Raw genomic sequence first — 14943 nt, 5'->3', positions numbered from 1 at the left:
CAGCCCTCTCTGCCTGGAGGCACCGAGGCATACACCTGGGACGGATGAGACCTCTTAAGGGAGGATTCGACCAACAGGGATTGATGAGAGAGTTGGGAGCCCTCGAATCCCTTGTGATGCACTGTTCGGTACCTGGCATCCAACTTGCCAGGAACAGCCGGGATAGAGTACGGCGTTTCAAAACACCTCATGAAAGTTTGATCGAGGAGTTTATGAAGAGGAAGACGAAGAGATTCTGCCGGAGGATGAGGCAAATGCATGGTATCCAGGTAATCCTTGGAGTATCGGGAACCGGAGTCCAAGGTGATGTCCAGATCATCCGCCATCTGCCGGAGGAAAGATGAGAAGGACAATTGGTACGCTAGCACAGGCCGGCGGGACGGACTGGACGAAGTCGAGGCCTCGGAATCCATAGAGACCTGTGATCGACAGGGTGAGAACGAGCCACAGGGATCCTCGAACTCCGGTCCCGGAGGAGGAGAGACATCCGAAGAGGAATACCCCACACGAGGCAGCTTCTTCTGAGGCGAAACTGTAGAGTGTCGAGAGGAATGCCTTGAAGAATGCCTGGACCGACGCCCCTCCCGATGTCTGGAAGGGGATCTAGATCGGCGGTGCTTAGAATGATCCCCAGAAGCCTCCAAGGAGTAGATGGGACTCGAAGCAGTAGAGCGAAGAGGCGGGAGATGCGATGCCTCTCAAGATGCATCCCAGGCCTGATAAGGAGTGCGGAAGAACTCTTCCTGTTTGCGATGCCCAGGGCTTCGATTACTCGAGGGAGGATTCCAAACATCCTCGTCCGGAGGTGTAATAGGTTCTAAGGGGGGCATATCAATAAAAGAGGCCCGCCTCGAGGGACCGACCACCGAGCGCGCTCCTCCTTGCCGAGCAACGAGAGCGAACGGCGAGAGGAGGAGGAGGAGGGGGCGGCCCGCCCCCCGGAGGAGGAACCGGTTGGTCACCTTGAATCGTGGCCAGCAACTTGGGTCCCACGGTTTGCATAAGCTCGATGAATTGAGACTCCATAATAGAACTTAACGAAGCCAACAAGGAGGTAGCCGCACCTAAAGTGGGGCCTCTTGCACGGTCTTCGCGTTCCTTCGTGGTCGAGTGCTTTGGCTTGGAAGCCTTCGGCACTTTGAGAACCACTGGCGGAATGGGAGGCAGAGGTACCTGATCCAAGGAGACGGAGGAAGGCACCGGAGCAGGAGGCGGGGTCGAAACCGGAATGAAGGAAGCCAGCTTCAGGAGACCCGGCGCAGCAGGAGTGGTGGAGGGCTTCGCAGATGCAGGCGAAGCACTGGTCGAAGTCGAAGGTTCTTTAGCAGCTTCCATCTTGAACATCGACTCCCACAAAAAACAGCGACGCTTAAACGCACGTGCTGTGAGAGTGGAACAATGCCGGCACGATTTCGGAAAATGTTCTGGACCAAGACACTGCAGGCAGCGTCGATGCGGGTCCGTCAATGAAATTGCGCGATGGCACTTGCTACACTTTTTAAAACCGGTAATTGGCCGGGACATAGGCTGAAAAAGCTCCGCTGCGAGATCGAAGGAGCGGGGCCTGAGCCACGCGGCCGACCCGGTCGAACCACCGGAAGAAATTTTATTTATTTATTTTTTTAAATAAGAAACCGAAGAAAATAAAACACACGATAAAGAGTAAAATAACTCAAAACCGCGGCAATAGAAGGCAAAAAAAATGGGTTTTCAATTAGCACAGAATTGAAGTAAACTTCTCAGCTCTGCGGAAAGAAAAGAACTGAGGAGACACGCCCGGACCATCGGGCGGGAAGGCACTGGCGCATGCGCGGTACGGGCATCTCAAAACTTCTGAGTTTCTGCAAGCAAGTATGCTTGTGAGACGTCCGTATCGGGGCTCTGTCGGATGACATCACCCACTAGTGAGAATACCTGCCTGCTTGTCCTGGGATAACACCTGTTACGGTAACTGTGCTTTATCCCAGGACAAGCAGGCAGCCTATTCTGACATATGGGTGACCTCCAAACTCACCAGAATGGGATGGTGGGAGTATTGGCAACTAGGAGAATAAATTTTGTAATACTGTTTGGGCAAACTGTCCATCCCGTCTGGAAAAAGTATTGAGACAATAGTGAGAAGTGAAGGTATGAACCAAGGACCAAGGAGCAGCTTTACAAATTTCCTCAATAGGTGTAGATCTGAGGAAAGCTACTGAAGCTGCCATTGCTCTGACTTTATGGGCTGTGACTTTACTGTGAAGGGGTAATCCAGCCTGGGCACAAGCCGCCATCCAGTTGGAGATGGTACGCTTAGAAATAGGATGGCCCAACTTATTTGGATCGAAGGAAACAAAAAGTTGAGGAGCAGTTCTGTGTGGTTTGGTGCTTTCCAAGAAGGCGGCCAAAGCACGTTTACAGTCCAGAGTATGAAGAGCTGATTCTCCAGGATGAGAATGAGGCTTTGGAAAAAATACTGGAAGTATGATGGATTGGTTGAGATGAAATTCCGAGACCACTTTAGGTAGGAATTTAGGATGAGTACGCCGCAATTGCACTGAGATGGACTCGGATAGATGTAGACTTGAGGCCAGAATTTGATTAGTGCAACAAGTAGTCCAAAACAGAAGATAAGGAGGAATGCTGAGGCTCCGTATGATGAGAAAAACACCATGTAGAAAATCTAGTCCACTTTTGGTGATAGCATTGTCTAGTGGTAGGCTTCCTAGAAGCTTCTAAGACATCTCTTACAGATTGAGAAAACTGAAGAGGTGTTACGTTGAAAGGTTCCAAGCTGACAGGTGTAGAGACTGCAGGTTGGGATGAAGTAGAGGTCCTTGACTCTGTGTAAGCAGAGAAGGAAAAACTGGTAGAAGGTATGGCTCCCTGGTGCTGAGTTGAAGTAGAAGGGAGTACCAAGGTTGTCTTGGCCACTGAGGAGCGATGAGAATCATGGTGGCATGATCGTTCTTCAACTTGACGAGAGTCTTGAGAATGAGAGGGAATGGAGGAAATGCGGTGAGGAGAGTATAACCTGCAGCAGAACTGAGGCAGTTTGAAGTTGTGGGGAGCCACAAAGAGGTCTATCTGAGGGGTTCCCCATTGTGAAAAAATTTGATGAAGAAGCAAGGAATGGAGAGTCCATTCGTGAGGTTGCAGAAGACGACTCAAGTTGTCCGCCAAGCAATTCTTCGCCCCTTGAATGTAGACAGCTTTGAGGAAGGTGTTGTGGCGGATTGCCCAGTCCCAAACCTTCAGCGCTTCTTGACAATGGGAGGCAGAGCCCGTGCCTCCTTGTTTGTTGACATAATACATGGCGACTTGGTTGTCCATCCGGATGAGAACCACTTGGTCGCGAAGAAGATGTTGAAAAGCGTTGAGCCTTGAAAATCGCTCTGAGTTCCAACAGATTTATGTGACATTGACGATCCGTACTGGTCCAGTGGACTTGAGTACGGAGACCATCTAGATGAGCACCCCAAGCGTAGGTCGATGAGTCTGTCGTGAGGACCTTCTGATGAGGGGGAGTTTGAAAAAGCAAGCCGCTGGAAAGATTGGAAGAGAGCATCCACCAACGGAGAGACTTCTTGAAGGAAGGAGTGACTGAAATGTGTCGGGAAGGAGGGTCGCAAGCTTGCGTCCATTGAGATGCCAGGGTCCACTGAGGAATTCTGAGGTGAAGTCTGGCAAAAGGAGTCACGTGTACTGTGGAGGCCATGTGACTCAGAAGTACCATCATGTGTCTCGCTGAGATGGAAGAGCAGGAAGACACTGTATGACAGAGTTGAAGAAGAGCTTCCAGACGTTGTTGCGGAAGGAATGCTCTGAGTTGGACAGTGTCCAGAACAGCTCCAATGAATTGTAGAGTCTGTGAGGGCTGAAGTTGAGATTTGGGAAAGTTGATTTCGAATCCCAAACTTTGTAGGAATAGTCCGTTGGGTCGCTACAATAACCCCTTGAGATGTGGAATCTTTGATGAGCCAGTCGTCGAGGTAGGGAAATTCCTGAAGACCATGATTCCGGAGAGCTGCCACTACCACTACCAGGCACTTGGTGAACACTCTGGGAAACAAGGCCAGGCCGAAGGGTAGTACTCTGTATTGATGATGCAGATTCCCCACCCGAAATCTGAGATATTGACGGGAGGCCGGATGAATGGGGATATGAGTGTAGGCCTCCTTGAGATCCAGAAAGCATAACCAGTCGTTCTGCTCGAGAAGGGGATAGAGATGCCTGGGACAACATTCGAAACTTTTCTTTGACTAAAAATTTGTTGAGAGCCCCGAGATCCAGAATGGGTTGCAGATCGCCCGTCTTCTTTGGAACAAGGAAGTAACGGGAGTAAAACCCCTGTTCTGCTGTTCCAAGGGAAATGGTTCGATGGCATAGACAGAAAGCAGAGCTTGAGCTTCCTGAAGAAGGGCGGTCTGGAATGGATTGGAAGGATACTCTCTTGGAGAAAGCTCTGGTGGAACCTGAGTGAAATGAAGAGAATATCCTCTGACGATAGTAAGCACCCAGAGGTCGGATGTAATTATCGTCTCATCGGTTGTAAAAATGATGGAGACGACCTCTTATAAGGGGAAAAGGAGACAGAGGCAGAAAGGTGGAGGTTATGCTCTGTTGCAAACAGTCAAAAAGGCTGAGAAGCCTTAGGTGCAGCAGAAGGTTGGGGTTTCTGTTGCTTCTGAGGTTGCTGTTTTTTCAGAGGAGGGCGAGTATAAAGAGCTGGCTTTGGAGCAAAACGCCTTTGATAGTTAAGAGCAGGGCGTGCAGGCTTGGCAGGAGGTGGCTTTGGCTTAGGTCTGACTATAGAAGCAAATGATTTCTCATGGTCAGATAATTTCTTGGTGGCTGCCTCGATGGATTCATCAAAGAGGTCGTTGCCCTCACAAGAAATGTTAGCCAAGCGGTCTTGAAGGTTAGAGGTCCATGTCAATGATACGAAGCAAGGCAAGACGACGCTTAGCTACAGAGCAAGCAGCCCTAGGGCAGATAACTCGAAGGCATCATAAGATGATTGGAGGAGATGCAGACGTAATTGAGAGAAAGAAGCAATGACTTCCTGAAACTCAAAATGCATTTGGGTATCCAAATAATCCAAAAACTTTGGTAGAAGAGAAAGAAGAAATTCAAAGTAAGTGACAAAATAAAAATTATAATTGAGGACTTTAGAGGACAACATAGCATTCTGGTAGATACAACGTCCGAATTTGTCCATAGTTTTCCCTTGGAAGGATGGGACCTTTTCAAGGAGGACTCGACCAGCAGGGATTGATGAGATAACTGAGAATTGTCAAACCCTTTGCGATGCACAGTCTTATATCTAGAGTCCAATTTCCCTGGAACAGCCGGTATAGAAAAAGGTGTTTCCATACAACGACCAAAAGTCTGATTCAAAAGCTTATGAAGTGGAAGCTTAAGAAACTCTGCCGGAGATTGAGGAAGATGTATGACTTTGAGATACTCCTTAGAATATTTGGAGCCAGTATCCAATTGAATATCCAAATCTACAGCCATCTGTTGTAGGAAAGACGAGAAAGATAGCTGATCTGCCAATGCTTTGCCTCGAGGACGTTGAGGCAGCCTGTGTCGAAGAAGAAGCTTCGGCAGGGAAAAAGGCATCAAAGGAAGCTGGTGACTTGGACGAGGCAATCGAGATCGGAACATCCTAGAGGTCTGGCATTGGAGACCTCGAACGAGGAGTCGGTGGTCTGGTCGAGGTTGGAGTAAATCGAGGCTTCGAGGAAGATGGTCTGTCATGAGAAGAAGAACAATGCCTGGAAGGATGCCTCAATGATGGCCTCGAATGTCGGTGAGAGCTGTGTCTGGAATCAGATCTCGAAGATCGAGGAGATTTTGCCTCAAATGTCGGTGAGAGCTGTGTCTGGAATCAGATCTCGAGGATCGAGGAGATTTTGCCTCGGAGACATGTGCAGCCGATGTATGAATAGGACTAGAGGCTGTAGATCGAAGCTCCAGAGGCTTGGTGGAAGAACCTCGATGCACTCTCAAAGACTCTGCTCCTTGTATAGAGTGTGAGGATTCTTGTTGAGGCACTCGCAACGTATCTGCTCCTTGCTTTACGTGCTTGGATGCCAGACCAGACACTCACAGAGACTCTGCTCCCTGCAAAGAGTGTGTAAGTTCAGATTGGGGCGAAGGAAGCTGCTCGACCTTGCGGGAGTCTGCTGAATGCCCAGGCTGGATAAGAGGAAGCAGTTTGGGTCCCATGTTAGTAAGGAACTGAATAAAACTGCTTCTCTAACATGGTCTGGAAAGAAGCCGGCAAGGATGGATCTGCGTCTGTAACCGGACCACCTGCTTTGGCTGGAGGTTCCTTTGAGGTAGTGTGAGTGTGCTTCGACTTGGGAGTCTTAAGACACTTTAATCACCACCGGCGGAACCGACTGCTGAGCTATCTGACCTGAGGAAACAGGGGAAGATACAGCAGATGACGTCGAAGCAAGAGTCGCTGCAAACGACGAAGGTCTGATGAGGCTCGAGGTGGAAGCAGTAAGCACTGAAGGAGCGTCAGTGGAAGTTGAGGCCGAAGACGCCTTCGAAGTCGAGGGATCAGTAGGAGATTCCATCTCGAAGAGCTTGTCCATCAAAATGCAATGACGCTTGAAAGCACGAGGCTGAAGTGTTTGGCAAGGTAGGCATGACCTAGGATGATGTTTTGGCCCAAGGCACTTGAGGCAGCATCCGTAAGGGTCCATAAGAGAGATCGCGTGCTGATACTTGCTACACCTCTTGAAGCCCGTAGCAGGCCGGGACATAGATGGAAAAATAGCCGCCGCAAAATCGAAGCCCTCGGGCTGCGGCCGAGCGGCCTGTCCCGGAAAACGAACGGAAGAAGAAAAAAAAATTTAAACTAAAATAAAAGAAATAAACTAAAACAGCGATTTGTGAGGAAAAAAACACAAACCGCGGTTGAGAGAAGGCACAAAGTGAACGACGTTAAATGCAGAGAGTCAAAGACAGACTTTTCGGCTCCACAGAAAACTGAGGAGACATGCCCTGCGCTGGGCGGGAAGGCACTCACACATGCGCGGTGCGGGCGACTCGAAACTTCGAGTTTCTTCAAGCACGTCTGCTTGCGAGATGTCCACATCCGGGCTCCGTCGATGGCGTCACCCATATGTGAGAATACCTGCCTGCTTGTCCTGGGATAATATAAAATAGTTGCTCTGTTAACATGACTGATTTATAGGAGATAGCAATGTAAAGGCAATAACTACACTGGCCAGAATTCTTTTCAACTTAAAACTGCAGCTCTCAAAAATAAACCACGACACACAAGAGCTCTAGAGGAAATGGGCTTGGTACCTGATCCAAGATGTAGTTTCGTTTCTTGCGAGCTGCAACCTGGATCAGCCTATTCAGGCAATGAGTTGCTTGCTGAATCAGGACATCCCAGCGGCCTGCATAGTTGCGCTGGCGTCTAAGTCCCATTACCTTAAAACATAATGCAAATGCACTTATAAAGCAATCTATATAATACATAGAGTCCAGGTGTGTGTAAAATACTACATCAGCTTTCTCTTAAATGTCAAATGGAGACATATCTCTCACCTTCATCTTGTCCATGATAGCGTTGGTCCCCAAGATGTTATACTTTTTGGCGGGGTTGGCCTCCGAGTGTTTTATGGCCCAGGTGGTCTTACCAGCTCCAGGAAGCCCTATCATCATCAGCATCTAAATGATAACAAAGATATCTGACCACAGCACAAACTGTTCCAGACAAGAAACTAAAGATTTATACATTTACAAACAGGACCACTAAGAGCTTATGATAAAGCAAGGATACTTACTTGTAAAAGATGTTCTCCAAAGACAGCAGGCATATATTCTCATACGTGGGTGATATCCTCCATGGAACCAAGTACAGACAATGCCAAGTGCACCTGTCACTTTAAATCTTTAGGGTAGTGACCATACCATGCTTTCCCACCATCTGCTTGTGGGACCGTAAGTTCAGTAAAAAAGCTAAGAAGCCAACATGGGGAGATGGGCAGGTTGTGAGAATATATACCTGCTGTCCTCAGAGAACACCTGCTACAGATATGGGGAAATTAGGTACTTACCTGTTAATTTTCCTTCTCCAGACTGGCACAGAAAGGATGGGTTTATGCTCCTCTGCCAGCAGTTGGAGACTGAGACATAATGACTTTTGGCAGTAGTACAAGTGGGCTGTGCAGTTCCATCTACAATCAGTCTGACGAATAGCCAAGCAGAAACTAACTAGGTTAAAAACATTCCCAACTCCATTCTCACATGAAGAAGACAAAGGAAATGCCCGAATCAGATATGTGAATACTATTGGATACTGATTAGAACACAAAAACCTCCTCCCAGTTTGCCAGCTAAATCAGACGAACCAAATACCGCAGCTATTATACTCCTCCCAAACCAAAACAAAAATACCGCAGAAAAAAAACGTAGTCTTTGCTAAAAACACTGAAATATACGACAGGGCAGAGGTCTGTGCCATTCTAGAGGGACTAAAAGAAAGAAAATTAGTAGGTAAGACCTAATTTCTCCTTTAGCATCACTCCAGACTGGCACAGAATGGCTGAGACTTACCAAAGCAGTACCCATCATGGGTGGGACCCCTGAAGGGTCACCACAAGAACATGCTCACTGAACACCGCATCCTGATGCGCCTGAACATCCACATAGTAGTGGAGAACAAAGGAATGGAGAGAAGACCAAACTGCAGCTTTACAGATATCCACCGGAGGCAGAAAAGAAGACTCAGCACAAGAATCTACCTGATCCTGAGTGGAATGAACTTTGAGAAAATTCGCAACAGATTTCTTCCAAAGAAGGTACATTGAAGCGATAGCCTCCTTGATCCAGTGCGCAATCATAGCTTTAGAAGCATTATCCCCCTTACGAGGACCCGCAGACGATCCAACTGATGGAATTCCAGGGTCTGCTGAATGTAAGCGCAAAGGACCCAATGGACATGCAATTTGTGCAACTGCCTCTGCTCCAAACAGCCTTCCCAGTTACCCAAGACCAGAAGGACAAGAGACTGGTTAACATGAAACGGCGAAACCACCTTTGGCAGAAAGGAGGGAACCGGCTGAAGCATGACCTTCTCCCTGGAGAACTCCAGGAATGGAGGAATAAAGGAAAAGGCCTGCAGTTCAGCAGTGTGCCTTGAGGAAGTAATGGCCACCAGGAACACTGCCTTAATAGTAAGGTCCTTCAACGTGCAGGAGCCAGAATTACAGATTTCAGGGTTTCCATATGGCAAGATAGAACCCGGAATCCAGGAGCAGAAGAATGACGCTTCAATGAACTGGAGCGGTGTCTAGAGGTATGAAGCCTCGATGCATGACCAGATGATGACCAGTGTTGAGAGCCATGATGGTGCATCGATGCAGCAATAGTGGTACTGGCATCTCGTGTGGCATGACGCTCAGATTGGGCCGGTACTAGAGGAGTCGACATTGGGGTAATGAGTTTAAACATATCCCATACTCTGCACGAAAGAGAGCATCGAGCTTCTCTTTGAAAGTGAGCACCGATACCTGTGGCTTCGACAGCAGTACCAGTGGTGCCACGACTCGCTACTGAGAGGATGACACAGATGACAATGCAACCCTCGAGGTTGAAGCGAGTCGCATTAAGGGTCTTTGTTTGGCCAGCATGATTAGACTTGATGCCTTAGTGGTCTGTGACCCTACCTGGGAAGCTGGAGACTTTTTAGCTGGCTTACCAGATGGAGCTATAGCTTGCGATACTGGTTTCGATGCAGGTGTCTCAGATGATGGCAACGTCGAAACTAGGATGTCGATGCATACGGTGCCTGCGCTCCCTCCATGGTACTGAAGAGCTGCTGTTGCTGTAGAATGCGACTTTTAATGAAGTATTTCTTCAGTGTTGAACAATGCGTGCCGGTCTCAATGCAATGCTTGGGGCCAAGGCACTGTATACACCAGCTATATGGGTCAGTGATGGAAATCGTGCGCTGGCACCTGCCACACTTTTTAAAGCCAGTTAACGGACAGGACATGGAAGGAAAAACCACCTCAGCCAAATCAAATGTTGAAGGCTGAGGCGAGACAGAAGGCCCTGCCAATGAAAAACGCCCGAAGGTGAAAAACAGAAAGAAAAAAATATATACAATATATTATTTTTTTGTTTTTAAGACAAAAACAGAGAGAAAAATTGTTAAGAAAAATCTAATGCGTCAGCAGGAAGACAAAGGCTAAAACGAAGAACACTGAAAGCACAACTTCTTAGCTCTGTGGAAAACTAAGAACTGAGGAGCCGTGTGCTAGAGAGCTGCACGGGAACGGGGACGACGGGAATCCCGCGGGACCCGCGGGCATCCCGCGGATTCCCCCTTCGGGTCACGGGGATCCCGTGGGGACACCCCTAGGGTCGCGGGGATCCCGTGGGGATGCCCCCTAGGGTCGCGGGGATCCCGTGGGGACGCCTCCGAGGGTCGCGGGGCTCCTGCGGGGCTGGATGTACTCAGTCGCGCGGCTCTTCTTCTCCCTACCTTCTCTGCTTGTAGCACAGAGCCGAACGGAAGTCTTCCCGACGTCAGCGCTGACGTCGGAGGGGAGGAAGGGCTTAAACAAAGCCCTCCCTCCCTCCGACGTCAGCGCTGACGTCGGGAAGACTTCCGTTCGGCTCTGTGCTGCAGGCAGGGCAGGTAAGGAGAAGGAGAGTAGCCTCGCGGTTCGAGTGGCTACAAGGGAGGGGGGCGGTTCGCCCCGCCCCGGTTGCAGCACAGCCGGCCAGGTCCCCTTACTTTTGTGGCACTTCCCCGACTGACTGATAACAGCCCGGGTCCGACAATCCTCCCTGCCCTGTAGCCGCGAATCTAAATTACCTTCTTACAGCAGCAGCAGGGAGGTTTGTCAGACTGGGGCTGTTGTCGGTTGGTCGGGGAAGTGCCACAAAAGTAAGGGGACCTGGCCGGCTGTGCTGCACCCGGGGCGGTAGAGAAGGAGGGGGGGAGAAGGACGCTGAAAGGCCATGGTGAAGACAGGAGGAGGGGGGAAGGACTCTGAAAGCACTTGTGGAAGACAGAGGGGGGAGAAGGATGCTGAAAGCACATGGGGAAGACAAAGGGGTGGAGAAGGACGCTGAAAGGCCATGGGGAAGACAGAGAGGGAGAAGGACGCTGAAAGGACATGGGGGAAGATGGGGGGGAGAAGGACACTGAAAGGAAATGAGGAAGAGAGAGTAGGGAGAAGACGCTGGCAGGGAAGAAGACAGATGCCAGACTATGGGGGGAGCGGAGAGAAGAAGATGGGTGCCAGACCAATTTGGAAGGGGGAAGAAAGGGAGAGGCACAGTAACAGAGCAAATAGAAGATGCAGAAGGAAGAGAGACAGTGGATGGAAGGAATTGAATGAGAACATGAGGAAAGCAGAAACCAGGCAACAAAGGTAGGAAAAGAATTCTATTTCTTTTTTTTTGCTTCAGGATAAAGTAGTATATTAGTTGTGTTGATAAAAATTTATAAACATTAGAGGCTCTGGTAGAAACCCGTTTACAAAGTATGTATTCTTCCCAATTAATATTTTCAAATTAATAAAGTCTTTTTGCTTATTTGTAAATGGGTTTCTACCAGAGCCTTTAATTCAGTAGCATAATTAAATTAAATAACTATTTCTGAAGTTTATAGGGACGGGCGGGGACGGAGGGGATTCCTCGCGGGGACGGAGGGGATTCCTCACGGGGACGGGTGGGGACGGGAGGGATTCCTCACGGGGACGGGTGGGGACGGGAGGGATTCCTCACGGGGACGGGTGAGATTCCTCGCGGGGACGGGTGGGATTTCTGTCCCCGCGCAACTCTCTACCGTGTGCCTACTTCGGGCAGGAAGGCACTTGCACATGCGCTGTGTGGTTAGTCGCAAACTTTCTTAAAGTGCCATTGCACTTGTATAGCTGTCCGTACCAGGGATCTGCGCATGACATCACTCACATGAGAATATGCTGCCTGCTTGTTCTGGGATAAAAAAAACCCCAAAAACAAACATCACTACTGACATTCAACTGAACTTGCCGAGCTTTTTTTGGTCTTGGCGATGTTTTAGTTCTCCATGGAGACAATAGAGCTTTGGTTTCCATGTCATAACCATGTCTCATCACCAGTTATCACTTTATCAACAAATGTTTTGTCTTCATTTGCCTGCTCATGAAGATTCTGACAGATCATGATGCGGTTGTTCTTCTGATCACTGGTCATCAACCATAGAAATATTATGGCAGATAAAGTCCAAATGGCCTATCCAGTCTGTCTATCCGCAGTAACCATTAGTGCTGCCCAATTCAGGAAAAAAAATTTCGACTCGATTCAGCCTATTGAATCGATTTTTCGATTTGATTTTCCTGCCGAAGTGGGTGTTTTTTTCAAACATCCTGGTGGGTTTATTTTATAGCCTCTTCACCCCTTTTACAGCCTCTTTACCCCTTTTGCCCTCTCTTACCCACACTGGTGCTGTAGTGTAAACAAAATTTTTAAAAAAACTATTCCTTTCTCTGTTAAATCCTAGCTCACATTTGCGGTCTAACACCAGCTCTGGCAGGATACACATTTCTAATCTGACATATTGTAATCACAAAACAGAAAATAAAATTATTTTTCCTATCTTTTGTTGTCTGGTCATTATTCAAATCTTGTGGGTCCCAGGCTCTGGTTGTCTTCTGATAACTCGCTTGCCATGTTCTCCTTCATTCTTCTTTCTCCGTGCTAACCATTCATCTTCCATCTCTGTCCTCCCCTTCTGTTTCCCTTCCCTCCCACGGAAGTCTGGCATCTTCCCTTTTTTCATCTCCATCCATGCAGCTGCAGCGATAGACCCCCCCACCGTCCCCAGATCCAACATCTCTCCTTTTCTCAACTACCCTTTCATCCAGCATCTCTCCCTCCTTTCCCAGTTAACATTTCTCCTTCCCTCCTTTCTGCCTCCTGCACGCTTTCCCTTTGTCCTTGCCTCTTCCCTCGAGTGGCAACTCTCCTTTCCACCCCCCAACCCAACATGCTCTCTCCCCATGCACCATCTCACCCTCCCCTCCAGTGTGTAGCACCTATCCTTTCCCTCCCTTTCTGCCAGGTTCAGCAGCACCTCTTCTCCCTTTCTTTTACCTCCTCCCTGTCCAGCAGTACCCCTTCTCCCTTCCCTGCTTCCCCTGTCCAGCAGTACTCCTTCTCTCTTCCCTCCCTGCACTTATAGACCAGGCCCCCCCCCCCTGAAGGCCTGGCCCCCCTCCTTCTTTGCAGGTCTTCTGGCTTCCCCCCGGGCCTCCCACTCTTACCGCAGCCTGCACAGAGGATCGCCGGTGCTCTACGCGATCCTTGTAAGCTGCCATCGTCCTCAGAAGCATGTTCCCTCTGATGTGGTCCTACCCCTGACATCAGAGGAGGGACGGGACCACGTCAGAGGGAATGTGCTTGACGTAGAGCTTGGTGATCCTCTCTTCAGGCTGCGATAAGAGTGGGAGGGCCCGGGGGAAGCCAGAGGATGCAGCAAAGAGCGCTAAAGAACGGAACAAGGTGGAACCAGGAGTTTTGCAGCTCTTCCCGACTGACCTTCCTCCCTCGCCCCCTAAAGCAGGAATGGCAGCGGCAGGCCAGCAAGAGGCCTAGCTGCTGCTCTTGCTTAAGGAAGGCACGGGGAGGAGGGTTGGTCACCGAATCAGCCAGGCCGATTATTTTTTTAAATCAAATCAATTCGAATCGGAAATCGGGCAGCACTAGTAACCATTATCTCCTCTGCTCCCTAAGAGATCCCATGAGCCTATCCCATGCTTTCTTGAATTCTGACAGTCTCTGTCTCCACCACCTCTTCCGGGAAACTGTTCCATGCATCTACCCACCGTGGAAAAAAGCTTTGCCACAACGCGAGACATCCCCAACTTTAATGTTGTGGCATGAAACAATGGATGTTCCATTCCTCTGCCAATTCTCTATCAGTTAACCGCTGATTAGTGTATACAAAAACCCTCACTTGATCAACATCAGTTGACATTGATGGTAGAGAATGACACGTGGAAAAAATTTGTCCCTGTGAGCTCGATCCCCGTCAACTCCATTACCTGAGCCGTGATTCGCATGCTATCCTGGAAGCATTTCGCCCGAATCAACCAGTCAGACAGATAAGGATGAACCAAAATGCCATCTTTGCACAAGGCCACCACTACGACCACCATAATCTTTGAGAAGCTACACAGAGCCGTGGCAAGGCCGAATAGAAGCGCACAGAACTGATAATGCTTTCCCAAAATCACAAAGGAACTGCTGGTAGGATTATTGGATCAGAATGTGTAGGTACGCCCCTGTCAGACTGAGGGAAGACAGGAATTCCCCTGGTTCAACAGCAAGAACCACGGTCTCCATACGAAAGGCATCCAAAACGAATGGTTCACTCCTTTGAGGTACAGAATGGGACGATAAGATCCCTCCTTCTTGGGAACCACAAAGTAAATGGAGTATCTCCTGTGTGGATCTCATGGGGAGGTACCGGAATCTCTGCCTGGAGGTACATCAACCTCTGTAGAATCTGACGAATCGATAAGGAGAGGTGAGAAAAATATCTGTCAAGGGATCGATAAGGAGAGGTGAGAAAAATATCTGGCAAGGGAGAGGAACTCGAGAGCATATCCGTCTTGGATCACCTCCAGGACCCACTGATCTGCTGTAATCTTGGTCCACCTCTGTTAAGTCTATTAACCTGGCTCCTACCAGAACTGGGAGAAGGACCTGAACACCGTTACTATGCTGGATGAGAAGAGGAGAGGCCAGAAGAGTCGTGGCCTCCCCAGTGTGCGCCCTGACAGGATTGCATCAGCTGTATGAAGATGACTCTACCAGAGCGATAACGGCATATTTCCCTAAGTCATCCCCGACCCACACCTCCTCTACCAGACTGCCTAGGTTTGTCCTTCAGCAAAGGAAGAACCTTGGAGTCCCCTAAACTCTGAACCA

General features: G+C 49.1%; 1 protein-coding gene across 2 annotated transcripts in view; it reads right to left on the bottom strand.

Moving 5' to 3' along the window:
- The window catches only part of HNRNPUL1 (heterogeneous nuclear ribonucleoprotein U like 1), a 329125-nt gene that overhangs the window by 146766 nt on the left and 167416 nt on the right, over nucleotides 1-14943 (bottom strand). For both annotated transcript variants that reach the window (XM_033955122.1, XM_033955123.1), the window contains exons 9-10: nucleotides 7558-7680; nucleotides 7312-7440 (exon numbers count right to left, since the gene is read on the bottom strand). In XM_033955122.1, coding sequence (XP_033811013.1) covers nucleotides 7312-7440; nucleotides 7558-7680 — 252 coding nt within the window. The remainder of the gene's footprint in view (nucleotides 1-7311; nucleotides 7441-7557; nucleotides 7681-14943) is intronic.

The sequence above is a fragment of the Geotrypetes seraphini genome, chromosome 8 (genome assembly GCF_902459505.1).
Source record: "Geotrypetes seraphini chromosome 8, aGeoSer1.1, whole genome shotgun sequence".
NCBI classification, from domain to species: Eukaryota; Metazoa; Chordata; class Amphibia; order Gymnophiona; family Dermophiidae; genus Geotrypetes; species Geotrypetes seraphini.
Note: the sequence above shows the minus strand (reverse complement) of the source record. Positions and strands in the feature narration are given on the sequence as shown.